The sequence below is a fragment of the Ahaetulla prasina genome, chromosome 2, assembly GCF_028640845.1.
Source record: "Ahaetulla prasina isolate Xishuangbanna chromosome 2, ASM2864084v1, whole genome shotgun sequence".
Classification (NCBI taxonomy): Eukaryota; Metazoa; Chordata; class Lepidosauria; order Squamata; family Colubridae; genus Ahaetulla; species Ahaetulla prasina.
The window spans coordinates 42,435,439-42,456,747 of record NC_080540.1 but is presented as its reverse complement, the minus strand read 5'-3'; the positions used below and the strand labels follow the sequence as shown (position 1 = coordinate 42,456,747).

Below are 21,309 nucleotides of genomic sequence, written 5' to 3'. Positions count from 1 at the left end.
TCTTTTAAAATTTAAGACACTGGTTGGATTGTATTTGTATTATCCAGTATGACGTGAACATTTTCGCCCATGGTTCTGGCGACTCCAACACCCTCTATCACTTATCTATTAGTAAGAATTAAGATCAGTATAGTTTTTCCTTTAGTTCTCTCCTCTACCTTTTGGATTACAAAGTTGTCAGCTAAATTGGTTAGGAATCTGTTCAATCTCCCACTTGCTGCAGAGTTTGTCTCCCAGTTAATATCAAGGTAATTAAAGTCTCCCACTATTACTGTGGTATGTTTCCTACATGCATTTGTTAGTTGATTAGCAAAGAGTTCATCTATTGCTTCTGCTTGTTCGGGTGGCCTGCAGTATTCGCCTATAGCAATGTCAATTTTTTTCCTTTTATATTGACCAATATGGATTCTAGGAGGTTTTCATATATAATGCAACTCCACCTCCTTTTTTGTTTGGTCTGTTTCTTTTGAATAGTTTGTATCCTACAATACAAGGGCTGTAGGCTAGACTGCGAAGTCAAAGAAATATCCTAGATGAGGGCAAATGCCAACTATGTCCATACTGTCGCCAAGAAAACTACAAGAATATATCCATGGATGTCAACTTGAGTTGAATTCAAATTGGGGAAACTTGGAATCACAAAATTCCAAACGTATAATCTGCCAACTGCAGAACAGATTAACAATGTATTAGAACCTTCAACTCCGACAGAACAGTGCAAGATAGCAATCCCAGTCAGAATTAAGGAACAGAATCTTTGGAGCACATTTTCACATTATAAACTCAAGGGATTTCTTCTTAACATATGTAAAATCTGTAGCTATCAATTCAGGCTAGTTAGGTAACTGAGAGATTTGGGTGTTAGGAATGACACAACAGGCTTGCTTGAACGTATATTAGTGCATCTCTCTATTACTTGCAGAGACACTAAAGACAGGCTGAAGATGTGGAACAATTCTGCAGGTTGACACCTCAAATACCTCTCTGCACTATGCAGCGGTAAATCAGAAAGAATGAAAAAAATAACCATTTTTATTTTATCACGTCTCCAAAATGCCCATCAAGATACAGATTTATATATGGCTCCGTAATTTAGGACAGAATGCAACAGAAATGTATGGTCTTATTTCCTTTATCTTAAAAAAAAATCCAGTGCATTTCCTACATTCATCAGAGCTGAATCCAGCTTTTCCTTTTTTTCTCGATGCTATGCGTGCATTGAAACTAATCAGTTTGGGGTTAAAACTTGTATTCTTTGACAATTAAACAAAAAAGACACTATCCGTTTGGAAGGACAGCCTGCTTGGTGGACTACTTAGAAATTTGGACTGGATATGCAACTTGATTTTCTTCATTTCTGACAATGATGATGTAAAGCATTATGAATGACAATAATCATTAATCATCATACACTTATAGGTTATATCGGTAGGACTACTTTTATTTTATTTATTTATTTATTATTTAGATTTTTATACCGCCCTTCTCCCGAAGGACTCAGGGCGGTGTACAGCCAGATTAAAACAGAATAATATACAGATTAAAACCATAGTTAAAATAACGTATTCTATAAATGGCCGAAAATTAAAACCGTCAAATTTGACCCATAAATAAAATACACCAGTTAAAATTATTAAAATTTAAAAAATTTAAAAATTTAGAATATTAAAATTAAGCCAGTCCCGCTTGAATAAACAAGTACGTTTTCAATTCACAGCGAAAGGTCCGAAGGTCAGGTAATTGACGCAAACCAGGGAGAAGTTCGTTCCAGAGGGTAGGTGCTCCAACAGAGAAGGCCCTTCCCCTGGGGGCCGCCAACCGACATTGCTTGGCGGACGGCACCCTGAGAAGACCCTCTCTGTGTGAGCGTATGGGTTGGTGGGAGGCATAAGGTAACAGCAGGCGGTCCCGTAAGTACCCGGGCCCTAAGCCATGGAGCGCTTTAAAGGTGGTAACCAACACCTTGAAGCGCACCCGAAAGACCACAGGTAGCCAGTGCAGACTGCGCAGGAGCGGTGTTACCCGGGAGCAACGTGTGGCTCCCTCAATCACCCGCGCAGCTGCATTCTGGACTAACTGAAGCCTCCGAGTGCACTTCAGGGGAGCATTGCAATAATCCACTTCAGGGGAGCATTGCAATAATCCATGTAGAGAGCATTGCAATAATCCAGACGAGAAGTGACAAGAGCGTGAGTGACCGTGCATAAGGCATCCCGGTCAAGGAAGGGGCGCAACTGGTGAACCAGGCGGACCTGGTAAAAAGCTCTCCTGGAGACGGCCGCCAAATAATCTTCAAACGACAGCCGCCCATCCAGGAGAATGCCCAAGTTGCGCACCCTTTTACTTTAGATAGAGATAACTCAGGCAATTCATTCCTTTCTTTTCTGCATATAACGAAGAATAAAAACAAATATATTTCCATGTTTTAATATTTTAAAATAAGATTCTTCCTCCGCTTAAGAACAGTGCATTAAAGTACAGGATGAACTCCTTCCACAGAATATGGAAAGTAGCCACAGGCTGAACTTGAAAGTCTTGGCTTGCTCAAGTCTTGGCTTCCCCCTTTGGTGATTTTGACTCTGATCATGCTCTTCACATATGCTGATTATGCCTCTAATGTCTCAAATGCCAAATGTTCAGGGGCTGTCTCTTATTTGTTTTGCATGTTTTGCTTAAAAAAAACAAAACAGCAGAGCTTCATTCTATTGGGAACATGGTTAGTCAACAAAAGTAGCACTGAAACAATCAGGATTCCTGGTTGATAGATCATATAGATAGCTTTTTCCCATCCCTAACCTGTTCTTTCAAGTCCCACTATAGCAGGGGTGTCAAACTCAAGGCTTGCGGGCCGGATCCTGCCCATGGGCTGCTTAATTCTGGCTTGTGGGGCAGCCATGGAAACAGTGAAGGATCAGCCCGCAGTGCCTCTGCCAGTGAAAATGGAGTCTGGGAAGCCACAGAGCTCCAGGCTCCGTTTTCACTGGCAAAGGGCTGCAGGCCAAAAACGGTGCCCGGGGGGGGGGGGCGCTGCATGCATCTGCCCAGGCTCCGTTTTCACTGGCAGAGGTGAAAACCTTTGCCAGTGAGGGTTTGCACTAGCAAAACAAACTAAAAGCAAAAGAAAAGAAAAGGAGAAATGTTTCTCCTTTTGCATTTGAGCATCCAAGAAGGGACAGGAAAGGAGAAAGGGAAAGAGGAAAGGGAAAGAAAAAGATGGGAAGAGAGCAAGAAGGAAAAAGAAGGGAAGAAGGGAAGGAAAAAGAAAGGAGAATGAAGAGGGAGGAAAAAGAAGAGAAGGAAGGAAGGAAGGAAGGAAGGAAGGAAGGAAGGAAGGAAGGAAGGAAGGAAGGAAGGAAGGAAGGAAGGAAGGAAGGAAGGTCCTGCCAACAGAAGATGGCAAGGTTTAACAGTATTTTAACAGTAACAAAGTTGGAAGGGACCTTGGAGGTCATCTAATCCAATCCCCTGCTCATGCAGGAGACCTGTACTAGGGATTTGAACCGCCAAACTGCTCTTAGCCACTGACCAACCAAGTCAGAGGACAAGGGTTTGGCGCTCTCCCTGGTCTCGCCTTCCTCCACTGGAGACAATGGATCCCCCCAGCCCTACAGGTGCCACAGACCTGAGTGGTGTTGAGCTGGCCATGCCTTCCCAAGGTCAAACACAACCCTGATGTGGCCCTCAATGAAATCAAGTTTGACACCCCTGCTCTATGGTGCACCCATTGCCACCGTAACTGAGTCCATGCATCTTGCTGCCGATCATCCACTTCTCTTTTTTTCTACCTTTCCCCAACATGAGCCATTTCCTGAGACCTGGGTCTTCTCACCATGTCTGCAAAGTAGGATAACTTGAGCCTGGTCATTTGTGCCTCAAACGAGAACTCTGGGTTGATTTGTTCTGTCTACTACTTCAAGAACAAATATGAACAATTTAATTTGCAATTTTTACAATTCTAAAAACTTCACACATTTTAGTAAAATTATTTAAATGTCTTGTCAAATGATATTGAAGGGAATGTGCATATTCACAACTGATAATTCCTCTTGTTGAATTCAAACTTTCTCCCCAAACTTAAAATTTCTAATAATAGAACTTAAGTCAAGTCTCGTGGAAAAAAATAGGTATATAATGCAAGTGATATTTATTTATTATTATTCTTCCTGTTTTCCTCCTGTTTTCCCCACAACAACAACCCCATGAGCTGGATTGGGCTGAGAGACAGTGATGGGCCCAAAGTCACCTACCTGTCTTTTATGTCTAAAGCAGGACTAGAACTCAGTCTCCTGTTTACAAGCCTGATCCCTGTATCACTAGACTAGACCAAGCTGAAGCTGATATCCTTCTATAGTCCTATAAGAACACTAAGAATCATGCTATTAGTGATTACAAAGAATTGAAGCAATTTATGACAGAAGTACAAATCTTCTAAGCCTTATCAAGTCCACTGGCAGTTATTGCTTACTGTTAATCAGAGATAAAAGTTAATACCAAGAACAGTTACAACCATATCAAGGCATCATTGTGGATTTTTAAGATCTAGAAAATAAGTTGAAAGATCTGAGTGCTCAGATAGTCTTGTCAATCTTTTTGGTCCAAGAATGATAGAGACTAAAAGAGAAAAAAAAGCATAATGCAAGAAAATGATTGGCTTCAGAAATGATGCTGATGAGAGACTTGGATTCTGGAAACAAGATCTAAATAATATGGAGAATGGATTTCTACCACGAGTTGTATCTTATTACAGTAAGTAAGAGTGTTTGGACAGTGCATGATGAACATGATTTCTAGTAGTTGCTTCTGAATCCTGTCGATGTGGCATTTCAAATTCCTGATCTGGGGGTCTCAAACAGACCTATGCACTTTAGAAGAAACTAGGAACATTATTTTAAGTAAGCATATTGTAGAAAGTTAGCAACCACCCGTCTCCTAGAAGAATGAAATATTTTAGGAAATATTAAAAAGGCAGAATAGTATATTTCCCTGGATGAGAAATGGAGAAACACATTTTTTTAGAGGCAGGAAGCAGACTCACTCTTACTAGCCCCCACCATTCTTAATAGTCCTCAGCAGATGTTAGCACTTAAGAGATAAAGAGGAAAAAATTCCCTCATGGTCTGAACAAAGGTAGGATTAGCCCCTACAACAGGTGAAAGAATACATGTTCTTTCACAGGAGCAGGAAGTTCAAGTGCAAAGTCCAAGAGAAGGTATAAATACCCCTCACTCTCAACTCCATGTGGTCAGCTGCACCAGAATCACCCATGTGGTTCTGCTTCATCATTAAACCATCTTTCTAATCACCCTCCATGTTTCCAGTGTCTTTCTCCCAGCTTGGAACTGAACCAGATGGATATTTCTTCCAACAGTATTAAATCAAATAACAAACCTAGAATTATTATAAAATAGCTACAGCTCAAAAATCAATTCTGGTTGGGGAAGGATTCTCAAAATAAAATAAAATAACTTTTTAGATATGTTCAAAATAAAAAGGAAAGGAATTGGAATACTAATTAACTCAGTGAATATGGCAAATAGATGGCAAAGAAAATATGAAATTATTTATTTAACTCAACCCACAAAATTTCAAGTACCTGGGAATTTTGAGAGCACTTCCTAGATCAATTAATCAATAAACATCTTAAAAATGGTGAATTAATTACCAGAGGTCAGTGTGGATTTGCAAATATTTGATCAAGTATCCCATGACATTCTGATTAGCAAGCTGATTAAGAATGGGCTATACACCAGGAAAATTAAATGAATGCATAGCTGAACGCATAGCTGCTTATAATTTCTATAAAGTACACATAATTTATATTAATTCATTAATATACCATTTATATCAGTGGTTCCTCATCAAAGTGGAGTGATTCTATAATCCTTCAATTTGGAATACTGAGTGGGATGCTTGAAAAATTAGTTTAGGATTCCAAATTTAGAGAAACGTTTAGCTAATCTTCAGATGACATGGAATTATGTGGGGTGGCTAATAACCTAGAAAAGAGAAATAAAATTCAAAACAATGGACAGAAAATAATGAAACAAAACTTAACAAGACAATTGCAAAGTTCTTCACAAGGGAGACAAAAATGGAATCCAGGAATATAGAAAGGGGAATACTTGGCTTGGTAATAGTACTTGTGAAAGTACAATTGTGATAGTAGTTAGTTTTGATTCAATGGAATAATTTGGCTGCAAAAAAAACCACAAATGCAACTTTAGACTAAATCAACAGAAGTACCAATCTCAAAGAGAAGAAAGTAATAATACCATATTTATATGCATGAGTCAGAGCTCACCATGATTTCAGATTCAGGTTTGGGGCTTCACATTTTAAGAATGATTCAAACAAATAGAAAAGAAGTCAGAGAAAAGAAACAAGAATGATTAAAGGATTCAAAGCTAAGCAACAATTCTTTGATTTCATAACATATAGACAGAGTTAACCATAGTTTCACTTGGAAAATCTGATGTAGGAAGTTAGCACCCATCCGTCTCCTGGGAAAATGAAATATTCTAGTAAATATTAAAAAGGCAGAATGTTATATTTTCCCTAAAGGAGAAACATGTTTCTAAAAGTCATAAACTCAGAGCCTCGTCTCCCTGCCCCCCCCCCACAGCAGATATTTTCGTGCCAACCAATCTACAAGACAAAGGCTGGGCCAGCTTAGCTACAAAACAAAAGACATGGCCCTCAGGACATGATAGGATTAGCCCTTACTCAAAATCCAAACCAGGGCAAAGCAATTAAGTCATAATAGGAATTGTCCAAAGCCCCTTCATTACATCATCACCCAGCAAACTGTATATATACCGACTCTAGACTATGCAAAAGAGATAATCAACCAGGCCAAAAGAGAAAAAAACTCCAGTACCTCACCACCAGAAATCAGTACTCATATCAGCATAGTGTCAAGGTTCCAGAAAAACCTCTTCTGCATAAACTCCAAGGATTAACTCCAAGGTCAACTTCAGACCAACAATCAAATAAGCAATACCCCAATCAAGAAACTGCCACAAAGCCATTAAACAGGCCAACCAAATAATAGTTAACAGGCACAGACAGGCAAGACACCAGAATATAAACCGACATCAAACAGTACTCCTTACTAGGACTGATGATGTTACTTAGTTAGGGTAATGAAACGTCTGGAAGAAAACAAGCAAACTCAGACAGCACCAAGGACCCCTCAAAGTTAAGTCTCATGAAAAGAGGCTGAAGTGAACAGAAGATAGATCGTGACTTGAACATAGTCAAGATCTATCTTAATTCTAGACTATGATCCTTGAATGTGGTCAAAGCAGTGGAGAAAAGATGTGGTTGGTGACACAGCAACATTTCCAACTACCACATGCACACACACAAGCGCACACACACACACACACACACACGAGAGAGAGAGAGAGAGACAAGAGACATAGACAGAGAGACAGCTTATCACCCTTCTACTCAAGAACTAATGAAGATGGTTACAATTATTTCATGTTAGCACTATGTCAGGGATGTCAAACTCGCAGCCCGCGGGCCAAATGCGTCACACGCTGGTCATGCCCATCCCTGTTTTAGCAAAGGAGGGAAAAGTCGCAATACGTCATGTGATGACAACGTGACGCCGTGAGTTTGACACCCCTGCAGTTTGTGAACAAGACAATCCATAGATAATGTCCTACTTTTTCTTGTCTATGCTGAGTAAGATTGTATTCTACAACCCTTGCTTTTGGCTAGTTATTTCAAGCTCACCTATTTGCATACAATTTCTGGCTGATTAGGCTGAAATTTCTCATGCTGTTTCCATCTATATTAGGACTGGACTGCTTTGTTTTCTGTGGGATGTTTATTCAGATACCAAGATCACCACCCAAAGCCCTACTTTTTCTCTCTTTCTGTGAACCTATTTACTTTTAATGAGGGAAACAAAGTATTTTAAGGGAAGCAAATTAATTTATTTCATAACTCTGTGCATCTATGCATATCTAATTATTTTTAATGGGGAAGTAGGCATTTTAAGAGAAACAAATTGATCTATTTTACAGGAAGGGTTATGTGAGTCCACTTGGTTTCAATCGACATAGTAAAACATTTTAAAAGAGGCAAATTAATTTATTTTGCAGGGCAAGTGGATGTACCATAAATCCAGTTAAGAAGAAAAGTAAAGCTTTCTATATTTGTGATATTTTGTGTCCTTGACTTTTTTTGGTTCATTAAATCATCGCAGCCCCTTCACAACTTTGTTCCTAATATTTCATCAGAATTCATTTTGTACTCAAAGCATTGTCTCCCATAGTTGTAGAGTTACCTCCATGCTGGATCATTATTAAATCTGCAGGCCTCCTTCACAGGAATGTCAGTTGCCTGCTGGCCTATGTTAGAAGAATAATCTGGGGTTCCAACTCGATCCAGGAGTCAGCGTTCCAGAAAAAAACCCACTCCAAGTAAAAACTCTGAAGCAAGCATCTTTCAAAGTTCCATTTACTAGAATAGGTAAACTGGCACATCTGGGAAACCCGAAACTGAGAGGTCTGGGTTTTCCCTCAGTAAATCAAAACCTCCAAGATCATCCCCTGACTCCGCAGTCGATCACATGCTCCAATAGCTAACCATCCCATCTCGAGACAGCACTCTGACCACTCCTTCTCCAGTTGCAGGATCAGCCTGACCTTGACCGACAGGAAGAATGCTATTATGTCTAAAGACAACCCCTCTACTAAATACCCCCTCCTACTTTCCCACACATGAGAAAATGGCAGCATGGAAGCTTCTGGCCTAATATTGCTTCCACAACTGACAGGATTGTGTAAGAATAAATAAAAATGAAATCCAGATAGCTGTGAGGAAAGGACAAATATTTATTCCCAAAAGCAAAGAGCTTTGCTTTGGGGGCAGCTGTGGACAAAATCGGGTACAGAGACACTGTTTTATAGGGGAGCTTATTCTGGGTATGGAAGTGTGTACGTGCTGATTCTAGGGTGACCCTTGAGGACTTTGGGTTTGTACATTCATCTTTTTTTTAAATTTGAATTTATATCCCGCCCTTCTCCGAAGACTCAGGGCAGCTTACACAGTGTTAAGCAATAGTCTTCATCCATTTGTATATTATATACAAAGTCAACTTTTATTGCCCCCAACAATCTGGGTCCTCATTTTACCTACCTTATAAAGGATGGAAGGCTGAGTCAACCTTGGGCCTGGTGGGACTTGAACTTGCAGTAATTGCAAGCAGCTGTGTTAATAACAGACAGACTTAGTCTGCTGAGCCACCAGAGGCCCATGATATGATATCTATGATATCTATGATATTTATTCTTGTCATTATGCAGGTCTGCTGGGAGACCATGTTAATTAAATCTATTTGTGTTTACAGATCTTCTCCTTTGATATGTAGATTAGGTCTGGGTAATTTATTTGGGAGTTTGAGGAAAATATTCCCCCTCCCCTCATTTGCTATTGTTCCTTAATTAACTTAGTTTCAGCTTGACTGTAAATTATCTAGCGGAGACACTGATTCTCAGTCCATTGTGGATTTTATTAATGTTTAAGGGAAGATCAAGACAGTATAAAGAACAAAATATATTTTGAGTTATAAGTTCCCACATCTATGTATCCTGAAGAGTCCCTGAAAGTGCTGGCTACTAAAATGGCTATGAAAGAGTTAGCTGTACTGAAAATGGTTGGCTGGGGAATTCTAGGAGTTGAAGTCTACCCATCTTACAGCTGCCAAGGTTAAAAAACACCAATCTAAGATCTCTCAGTTTAAATTATTAATGACAGTGACAATACTACTCCTTATATCGTTGTCCCCGAATAATTCTTAAGATCAACTATTATGAACAGACAGAATAGCAATAGCACTTAGATGTTTCATAGTGCTTTTACATCCCTCTCTAAGCGGTTTACAGAATCAGCATATTGCTCCCAATAATCTAGCTCCTCATTTTACCGACTTCGGAAGGATGGAAGGCTGAGTCAACCTTGAGCAGGTGAGATTTGAACTGCTGAACTGCAGCTAGCAGTCAGCTGAAGTAGCCTGCAGTACTGCACTCTAACCACCACGCCACCTCAGCTCAGTGCTGTACTCAGAATAGTACAGGCCATGCAATAATTCTTCAGCATACCACTGTAGAAATGTCAGGTATTAACGTGCCATTGGAAGACACTAATGAATCTTATTTTCATCTTAAAAAGAATTTCCCTTTGTTACACAACCGATTACAAGCTGCAAAAGAGGAAACAAAGCTGCTCAGAACAGAAATAGATTCGTTCCCCAAAGCTTTTGCAGACACCTAAAATTAGAAAAGAAGAATAGTAAAATGGGGGAATTATGAAGACAAAAACCCAGCTCAAGCAGGGGAATCCATAGAAGCATGTTGCCAGAGTGACCAAATCAATGTGTTATGCTTTTTGTTTGATTATAATGTCACAATACAAACATAAAAGCGATTGGGACTTGCATTGCAAACCCATAAAACAGCTGATGTAATAAAATATAATCCAGAGTCGCAGGAGGGAGAGGCTCCTTCCCAGAGGGCAAAGAGATAGAAAACTTGAAGTATCTGGAGGACAGGAAGAAAGCAAGTCAGACCCTCCCTAGCAATTCACAGAGAACATCTGTAATTATTGCAGATAATTTCTTTAGACTGGCAAGATTCTGTTTTTAGATGACCAATAATAAAGGAACTATTCAGAAGTAACTCCGTGTGTTGTTCTTCGGGCCTGACAGCTTTTGTCCTTCTTCCTGCCTATGGACAGAGCTTAAGAAAGATCAGAAGACACTAGAATAGAATAGAATAGAATAGAATAGAATAGAATAGAATAGAATAGAATAGAATAGAATAGAATAGAATAGAATAGTTGGAAGGGACCTTCAAGGTCTTCTAGTCCAACCCCCTGCTTAGGCAGGAAACCCTACACCACTTCAGACAAATGGTTATCCAACATCTTCTTAAAAACTTCCAGTGTCGGAGCATTCACAACTTCTGCAGGCAAGTTGTTCCACTGATTAATTGTTCTAATTGTCAGGAAATTTCTCCTTAGTTCTAAGTTGCTTCTCTCCTTGATTAGTTTCCACCCATTGCTTCTTGTCCTGCCTTCAGGTGCTTTGGAGAATAGGTTGACTCCCTCTTCTTTGTGGCAGCCCCTGAGATATTGGAACACTGCTATCATGTCTTCCCTGGTCCTTCTTTTCATTAAACTAGACTAGTATAGATTCAGATAAGATCTATTCACTCCAATCAAATTCTTTCCTTCTGATCACTATTCAGCGTGTCAGGGGAGTGAAGGAGGACATTCTTAAATATTATTTTAACCTTTCTATATTTCAGTCTTTAATTAGGAAAATAGAAATTACCCAGAGAAACCTATGAGTACATTCTTCCTTGGACTCCTTGATTGAAAAGAAAATTATTCATTGCTTCTCAATTTTTCCCCCAAGTTGAATCAGTTCACATCACCTGAATCTTACAGATAAACCAGAATGAACACACATGTTAAAATCTGCACATTGTTTGTAGTTGAATTCATAATTAATGAATCCCCCCCCAACAAATTCACATGAAAATGAATATATTGGGTAAGTACACACAAAAGTACATTGCTTTAGAGAAAAATATCATGCAATTAGTTTATTATAAGCTACCTTCATTACCGAAGGAACTGAAAACACATAAGGGGAAAAAATATACAAATGTATATAGTAATAGAAAATATTTTTTATTTTTTAATTTATCGTATTTTTATCTTGCATTTTCACCTTTTATGGTGGGCTGGCAGTGGTGGTGGAATTAACAAAGTAGGAATTGTTCATCTGTATTAACATTTTTCATGATTTTTTTTTCACTGACACCAAATGCACGTCTTTACTTGCAATACAATCCTACCCTTGATAACTATATATAGAACTGCACCCTTGATTATGTGCTTGTATGAGCATGTGTCTATTTATTGGGTTCTCAATGCACTTACTATTAAACAGAGAATAGCTTTAATTCTCCTTAAATGTTAGTGAAATCTATTTGAAAATTAAAACAGATAAACTAGAGTTTCAAATTGGAGAAGAAAAACAGATAGAGAATAGATGTATCTATTTTCCCCCCACTGCTTTGCTAGTTGCAGAATACCATTTTCTATAAATCCGCTAGTTGGCATAGCACAGCCTCATTAACATACCTTCTCATAATCCTTGCATCTCTCTCTTCTTTTTTTAAGATGATGGTAAGGAATCTACAGTTACAGGCTTACATTCTTGGCATGATATTATTACCACTCTAACTGGGATCAAAACAGGTTCTTCTTCCAAACACTCATAAGGCTGATAGAGAAATTAATTTGCTCCTGATGTGAGTTAAGGGAACTCACAAATCCTTCTACTAATCTTCTGCCTTTCAAAACAGAACAGTGATTTTTTTTAAAAAAATCCAGAGATAATGACCAGGGATATTCTGGCATCGGATTCAGAACTGAGGCCCTTTTCCCCTTTCCATCTATATTTACAAAATGCACTTCATAGAATGTATGGTTTATATTTTTGCTAAATTCCAAGGTTCCAATGCATGTTTATTTTATGTTTAATTACATCCTCTCTAATTGATATAATTATAAACACACTTATTAGATTACATCATTACTACTTTTTCTTTCAAAGTAAAATCTAGGAACCTCTTATGTGAAAAAATATATATCTTTCAGTAACCAGTAGTCCTGCTAGACAAAATCAAATATATCTTACACTAAAGAGAGAAAGACTGAATAGTCCATATAATGTCCATTCTGCTCTACAAAAGCACAATAATATGATATAAATGTAACAGTGAATATTTAGCTGTCAAATAGACCATCAAATGTAATAACAGGGATGTAGCAAATAATTAGGGAAAGTGTTTATATGAAACATTTTTAATTGTAACTTGTCCAATCTAAATCAAAATATTTTCTAACTAATCTTTCCTTGGGATTGCAACATGATTCCTTCTTTTCTTTCATTTGCAATCACACTTCACAAGATACAGACAAATATAACTTAATGGTTTATAAAAATAATAATAAAAATAATGTGGCTTTTTTTCTTCTTCTCTGGTTGCCATTTTCCCAACTGCTTTCATTACTATCCAGAGAATACTTTGAATTTTAGGAACAGCTTCCAGGTATACTTAAGGGGCCAAAGGAGAAACAAGGCAAGAACATTCCTATGTATGTATGGGTCACTAATCTCAATTCTTTTGCTTTAAGGCTATGATCCCATTTTTGAGGCTTTTTCACACATCAATTAATCCAGTCCCTACACTGCATTTTCTCCAAAATTCTCCCAATCCAATGACTGTTTAAGAATGCTATTCTGTTTTTCATTCAAGGTCACAGGGAAAATGCACATCACCAAAATTATTTTCTTTTAAAAATTATACATACAAATATTTGCAATGGTCTACACACCCAGAGGTATGTGCTAAAGTTGTGAGTATTCAGCAGAGCATCACAGAATTCTGCCAATTCTAACTTTTGCCAAAACCATATTTCTTCCATTCAACAGCTCTTCCCTTTTCACAGATTCCATAATAATCCAGGTCATCGGGTATTACAGGAGAAAAGTGCAAATTTATGAAAGAATGATGTATGCAAGTCAAAAGGAGAATGCAAAATTGAGGCCTTCAAGTATCTCTTATATATCAGGAGGATACTTCAGAGTTCCATTTCAAAATAAATATTGTAATTAAATAACCAAAGAAGTAAAAATATTTCTTTTTTTTCTCCTTTTTTTTAGATTTATATCCCACCTTTCTTATGGCACTATGCCTTTCACTCATTCCTTCAATTTCACCCCATAATATCTCCTGTGAGATGGACTGGGCTGAGAGAGAATAATTGAACCAAAGGCACTTAGTAAGCTTCCTTAAATACTGCATTACCTGGAGTAAAATAAGATAAAGAGCAGAATCTTGTTGTCAACAAGCCTTCCAAAGCCCAGACTTGTGTGTGTGTGTATGAATTTCCTTACTAGTCTGTGCATTATTTTATATAATAAATTTGTGTGTGTGTATATATATATATATAAAATACACACACACACACACACACATACATATAAAATACACACACACATATACATACACACACACACACACACACACACACACACATATATATAACAAAATAAACTTCAACAGTTCTTGTTATAAGGGTATTATGTGAACTGAAATGAAAGAAATTTGTCTATAGAAGCAGATCCATACATCACATAAGGCGTAAGATGCTTTATACTACAACATATCTTTGGTCAAGTGAAAGTGATAGTGATTAAAAGTACATCATATAAAAAGGATACAAGCACAGAGAGCAGAGGTAGATTAAGATGTTCCATCACAGCCCAGACTTTAAGAAATTAACATAATAATTAAAGGTTTGTAATGACAGGTCTGGGCCTGGTAGGATATAAAATAGGCAGCAGGCATGATTCTATAACGTATCTTTTCTTTTATGTACACTGGGAGCATATGCACCAAGACAAATTCCTTGTGTGCCCAATCACACTTGGCCAATAAAAATTCTATTCTATTCTATTCTATTCTATTCTATTCTATTCTATTCTATTCTATTCTATTCTATTCTATAAGAGCTACAGGGCTACTATATTAAATTAAATTAACAGAGTTGGAAGGGTTCATGTAGGTCATCTAGTCCAACCCCCCGCCCAAGCAGGAGACCCTACACCATTTCTGACAAATCTCTTCTTGAAAGCCTCCAGTGATGAAGCTCCCACAACTTCCGAAGGCAAGCTGTTCCATTGGTTGATTGCTCTCACTGTCAGAAAATTTCTCTCCTTGATCAGTTTCCATCCACTATCTGGCCTTCAGGTGCCTTGGAAAATAGCTTGACCCCTTCCTCTCTGTGGCAGCCCTTTAAATATTGAAAGATTGCTATCATGTCTCCCCTGGTCCTTCTCTTCACTAGACTAGCCATGCCCAGTTCCTGTAACCATTCTTCGTATCTTTTAGTTTCCAGTCCCCGAATCATCCTGGTTGCTCTTCTCTGCACTTTTTCTAGAGTCTCAACATCTTTCTTATGATCTATATCGAAACCAAAACTGGATGCAGTATTCCAGATGTGCTTTTACCAAGGCTATATAGAGTGGTATTAGTCCCTCACTTGATCTTGATTGTATCCCTCTGTTAATGCAGTTTAGGATTGCATTGGCTTTTTTGGCTGCTGCTGCACACCGCTGGCTCATATTTATATGGTTGTCCACTAAGACTCCAAAATCCTTCTCACAGCTCCTGCTATTAAGCCTGCTTTCACGCAATCTTTATGTGCACTTTTCATTTTATTTTATTTTTTGCCTAAGTGTAAGACTACTTTTCTCTACATTGAATTTCATTTTGTTAGAAAGGGCCCAGTGCTCAAGTCTGTCAAGATCCATCTGGATCTTAAGTCTATCTTCTAGGGCCGTGATGGCAAACCTATGGCACGCATGCCAGAGGTGGCATGTAACACCCTCTCTGCGGGCACGCGAGCCGTCGCCCCAGTTCAGCTCCACCATACATGTGTCCACACCTCCCACCAGCCAGCTGATCTTCAGGTCTCTGCCGAACATGCACAGGGATGCAGGGGTCTCTGCTGCGCATGCATGGTGTTAGGGGTGTGGGGGACACATGCGCATGTGCGTGGGGGGATGGGGGGCACTTTGGGCACTCGGTCCAGAAAAGGTTTAGCCATCACTGTTTTAGGGTGTTAGCTATTCCTGCCAGCTTACTATCATCTGCAAATTTGGGAAGTTCCCCTTCTATTCCCTCTTCTAAGTCGTTTATGAAGCTATTGAAGAGTACTGCGCTTAAGACGGAACCTTGTGGTACCCCAATGCTTACTTCCCTCTATTTAGATCTAGACCTATTAAGGACCACTTGTTGGGTGCGGTTTGTCAGCCAGTTACGAATCCATCTGGTGGTGATGCTATCTATCCCACATTTTTCTAGCTTAGCAAGAAGTAGGTTGTGGTCTACTTTGTCAAATGCCTTGCTGAAGTCTAAGTATATTATGTCCACAGTATTTCGCTGGTCTACTAATTTAGTCACTATGTTGAAGAATGAAATAAGATTGGTTTGGCATGATCTGTTTTTAATATAACAATACTATATGTCAGCAACCTGAATGGGGGATAGAAGCCAATAGGGGAAAGGGACGATTACATCAAACTTGCTTAATATAGTCAAAATATCCACTTACATTTGTATTCTTTTTTCCGTATTTTTTACTAACTAAAATTTTCACAGAAATGAGCCTTTGACACAAAGCATTATCCTGGCAGACATTTCCATGAAATCTTGGATTCATTTGTTTATCACAACTTGACTCTTTTCTCCCAAGAGTTACCTTTCTCCAGTGAGAAGCAGATCATTGTCCTTTTCAACTTTGTACCAGAGAAGTTGTTGGTGGCCTTTCTCTTTTTTTAAAAAAAAAGTTGGAATAGAAGTTTATCCATTGCAACTGATGATAGTTACTTTATAAAAATTAAATGGCCTGTGGACTGCAGCAGATATAGTCAGATGTAGCCAGTGCAAGATAACTTAGGGATCATAACAAAACTGACATTCTTTCCTCCATCAGACACAACTTTCTCATTCATGGTCTGCATACCAAAAGCAATTTTTCCATACCAAAAATTTTTAAGTAATTTTGTTTAATAAGGCTTTCAGTTTATCAGAAAGAGATGATTCTGAATCTTTTAATGCTTTTTTTTTTTTTTTGGAATTTATATCCCGCCCTTCTCCGAAGACTCAGGGCGGCTTACATTGTGTTAAACAATAGTCTTCATCCATTTGTATATTATATACAAAGTCAACTTTTATTGCCCCCAACAATCTTTGAGAAATGATTGCATTTTATAATTGTTTTTAATAGTTATTACTCCTCCGAGTGATTCCTTGTTACAAGAAGCAGGAAAGAAAAGAACGTATCTTTTCTTTTATGTACACTGAGAGCATATGCACCAAGACAAATTCCTTGTGTGTCCAATCACACTTGGCCAATAAAAATTCTATTCTATTCTATTCTATTCTATTCTATTCTATTCTAAAGATGCCCATAAATCTAAGTGTACAGATAACCCAATTCCAACCAACTCTTGCCCAACATTAGGAGTTAGAATACAGAATTGCAGGCTAACTCTGCCCACTGCCAGGAATTCTATCCTGACTAGCTCAAGATTGATTCAGCCTTACATCCTTCCAAGATCAACAAAATAAGGACCCAGATTGTTGGGGGTAATATTCTGATTTTGCAAAACACTGAGACAGTGCTGAGCACTGAGTGCTGAGCACCGAGCACTAAGTGTAAGTGCTATTGCTATATCACAAAAACCATTGGTAGTTTTCTTTTTAATTTTGCAAACCACCGCAATGAGGAAAGAAGTGGAAAATCTGTGACCCCAGGTGACACATAACTCCCCTTCCCTTTTTTTAAGTAGCTCTCAAATGCCTATTTGACTATGACTGTTGAAACCTGACAGCATAGTTTTCTGCCATTTTGTATGAGAAAATATGACAACTGAAGCAAATCCTAAAATTGGTATGTCTTAGTTTAAAAGACAAGGAACTTACTCAGTTTTCTGGCACCCATCAGATTTCTAGTTGGGAAATTCTGAGGACTGTACCTTGGTAAAGCTGAAGTGCACCAGACTGAGGAAAGTTTGGCTAAATTCTCTTTGAATCTGAGAATTAAGATTTCATTTTAAAAAACTCCTTTTTACCATATGGTTTGACTACCATCACAATACAATTGTATTTCAAAATGGAGGAACACAATTGGGTTTACAATGACGTCAGCTCCAGAACAAAAAGTAAAGACAACATTGTTTGTATACGTTGCAGGTAAAACAGTACAAAAGGTTGAAAATGGCAGTTTCCCTTTGAATTTTGGGATTACTTTTGTTAGTGTCAAATGCCAAGTGTTGCTTAAGAAATGTTATTGGCTTAATTCGGTTTCTATGAAGAGAAGAAGTCTGACATTCTATCTATTGTAAAAACAACTTCCCGAACTATTAGGAAGTTGGAGAAGGAACAGAATGGTCACAAAAAGAAATGAAGTCATTTGAGCAAAACAGGATTACTAATGGTTTACAGAAAAGGACTGTATTCCAGATTAAACCTTTCTCAAACAATCCTTTGTGCAGGATCTCTATTAGTTTTTGAAAAAAGCTTTTGGTGGGTATACACGCACATACATATATATGGGTATACATGAGTATATACGTAGATGCACATATACTTATACAGTAACAAAAAAAAAAGATGATTCCACCAAAGTTAAAGAATTTGTAAACTATTTTGATGATTGTTTTAAAATAAGAGATCAGTTTTCAAGATGGTGAGCATGTTTCACATCCATTGGGAAAATGGGGAAGAAAAGGATCTTTCCGAGGGGGGGGGGAAATCACTTTTACAAAAAACACACAGCTCCATCCCTTGCCTGGTCAAATGAACTTTTCCTGGGAAAGTTGCAACACAGATGCACAAGGAGAGCAAAAGTGATAAGAAGATTTTTTTTTAACTCCGTCATTACTGCACGAAACAATTTTGGAAAGCTTTGCACTAATGGAAACAAATTCCCACCAGCTTCTCAAATCCGAGCCCACCCAGTCGCCTACCTTCAGGACTTCCATTGGCACCTGAGTTGCAGGAGAGAGGCTGGCAGGGAGGCTGACGTTGATGGCAGGTGTCTGACTCACAGCCCCTCTCTGCTGAATGAACTGAGCTGCCTGCTGCTTCTGCCGCTGCTCTCGGCGTTCTTGTTCCTGCATTTGCTCACGCATGAGCTGCTGTCGTAGCAAAATCCGTGATGTCATATTGGAGGAGCTTAGCGGAGGCTTGGAAGCTCCAGGGTGCTCCAAACTGCTGAGGGAAACACCAGAGAACACTCATCACTGCTCAGTAAATATTAGCTGGAGTTGAAAGAGTCAGGCTTTGAGATGGGATCATTGCATGGGGCTAGGACATAGGCAAAAACTTTTGCAAGGGTAGAAAAATGCATGACTGGGTGTGAATCTACAGATTGCTGGGCTTGATCCCTGTTTAACACACAAACGTTCAGCTACATTCTAGCCTTCGAAGGTCACTTAACTCTCCTAACTTTTACATTGTTTTTTTATATTTATACTTATAGAATAGAAATAGAATAGAATAGAATTTATTGGCCAAGTGTGATTGGACACACAAGGAATTTGTTTTGGTGCATATGCTCTCAGTGTACATAAAAGAAAAGAAAAAGAAAGGGAAAAAATACCTTCATCAAAGGTACAACATTTACAACACAAATGATGGTCATAGATTTTTTAACTCCGTCATTACTGCATGAAACAATTTTGGAAAGCTTTGCACTAATGGAAACAAATTCCCACCAGCTTCTCAAATCCGAGCCCACCCAGTCGCCTACCTTCAGGACTTCCATTGGCACCTGAGTTGCAGGAGAGAGGCTGGCAGGGAGGCTGACGTTGATGGCAGGTGTCTGACTCACAGCCCCTCTCTGCTGAATGAACTGAGCTGCCTGCTGCTTCTGTCGCTGCTCTCGGCGTTCTTGTTCCTGCATTTGCTCACGCATGAGCTGCTGTCGTAGCAAAATCCGTGATGTCATATTGGAGGAGCTTAGCGGAGGCTTGGAAGCTCCAGGGTGCTCCAAACTGCTGAGGGAAACACCAGAGAACACTCATCACTGCTCAGTAAATATTAGCTGGAGTTGAAAGAGTCAGGCTTTGAGATGGGATCATTGCATGGGGCTAGGACATAGGCAAAAACTTTTGCAAGGGTAGAAAAATGCATGACTGGGTATGAATCTACAGATTGCTGGGCTTGATCCCTGTTTAACACACAAACATTCAGCTACATTCTAGCCTTCGAAGGTCACTTAACTCTCCTAACTTTTACATTGTTTTTTTATATTTATACTTATAAAATAGAAATAGAATAGAATAGAATTTATTGGCCAAGTGTGATTGGACACACAAGGAATTTGTTTTGGTGCATATGCTCTCAGTGTACATAAAAGAAAAGAAAAAGAAAGGGAAAAAAAATACCTTCATCAAAGGTACAACATTTACAACACAAATGATGGTCATAGATTTTTTAACTCCGTCATTACTGCATGAAACAATTTTGGAAAGCTTTGCACTAATGGAAACAAATTCCCACCAGCTTCTCAAATCCGAGCCCACCCAGTCGCCTACCTTCAGGACTTCCATTGGCACCTGAGTTGCAGGAGAGAGGCTGGCAGGGAGGCTGACGTTGATGGCAGGTGTCTGACTCACAGCCCCTCTCTGCTGAATGAACTGAGCTGCCTGCTGCTTCTGCCGCTGCTCTCGGCGTTCTTGTTCCTGCATTTGCTCACGCATGAGCTGCTGTCGTAGCAAAATCCGTGATGTCATATTGGAGGAGCTTAGCGGAGGCTTGGAAGCTCCAGGGTGCTCCAAACTGCTGAGGGAAACACCAGAGAACACTCATCACTGCTCAGTAAATATTAGCTGGAGTTGAAAGAGTCAGGCTTTGAGATGGGATCATTGCATGGGGCTAGGACATAGGCAAAAACTTTTGCAAGGGTAGAAAAATGCATGACTGGGTGTGAATCTACAGATTGCTGGGCTTGATCCCTGTTTAACACACAAACGTTCAGCTACATTCTAGCCTTCGAAGGTCACTTAACTCTCCTAACTTTTACATTGTTTTTTTATATTTATACTTATAAAATAGAAATAGAATAGAATAGAATTTATTGGCCAAGTGTGATTGGACACACAAGGAATTTGTTTTGGTGCATATGCTCTCAGTGTACATAAAAGAAAAGAAAAAGAAAGGGAAAAAAAATACCTTCATCAAAGGTACAACATTTACAACACAAATGATGGTCATAGATTTTTTTTATTGCACTGCAAGCCGCTCAGAGTCGCTTCGACTAGCGAGGTGAGTGGCATATAAATTTAATCAATAGATAAACAAATAATGATCAGCACCCCAGTGGTTATATGTCACTGCTTTGCTAATTCAGAAAAGGAGAAAGAAGATACCTTTGACTGCCTTACTCTTTCAGTCACAATTCCCTTATTCCATTTTTCTTTTTTTGGAGGAGGGAAAATCTGATATTTTTGAATGCATATTGGCTCCAGTAATCATACTGAAAATGGAATCACACATATGCCCATTCAAAAACAGACTCCTTGGATCGATTTATTACTAGATTGATATTCTGTCTTTATTTTTCACAACTCAAGGTGGTGCACATAATGCTTCTATCTCCTACTTTTCCCACAACAAAGAGATCTGGGCCAAGAGACAGTGACAG

At 38.8% G+C, this 21,309-nt stretch overlaps 2 protein-coding genes across 3 annotated transcripts in view; both read right to left on the bottom strand.

The window, feature by feature from the left end:
- The window catches only part of LOC131189686 (microphthalmia-associated transcription factor), an 85,429-nt gene extending 66,558 nt beyond the window's left edge, over nt 1-18,871 (bottom strand). The window contains exon 1 of one of the 2 annotated variants that reach the window (XM_058165973.1): nt 18,629-18,871. In XM_058165973.1, the coding sequence (XP_058021956.1) occupies nt 18,629-18,826 (198 nt within the window). In that variant the 5' untranslated portion in view covers nt 18,827-18,871. The remainder of the gene's footprint in view (nt 1-18,628) is intronic. The other variant, XM_058165972.1, reaches the window with a different exon arrangement.
- Nucleotides 18,872-18,908: 37 nt separating this feature from the next.
- LOC131190485 (microphthalmia-associated transcription factor-like) overlaps nt 18,909-21,309 on the bottom strand; it is a 138,777-nt gene continuing 136,376 nt past the window's right edge. The window contains exons 2-4 of the mRNA XM_058167810.1: nt 20,166-20,447; nt 19,414-19,657; nt 18,909-18,968 (exon numbers count right to left, since the gene is read on the bottom strand). Of these exons, the coding sequence (XP_058023793.1) occupies nt 18,909-18,968; nt 19,414-19,657; nt 20,166-20,447 (586 nt within the window). The remainder of the gene's footprint in view (nt 18,969-19,413; nt 19,658-20,165; nt 20,448-21,309) is intronic.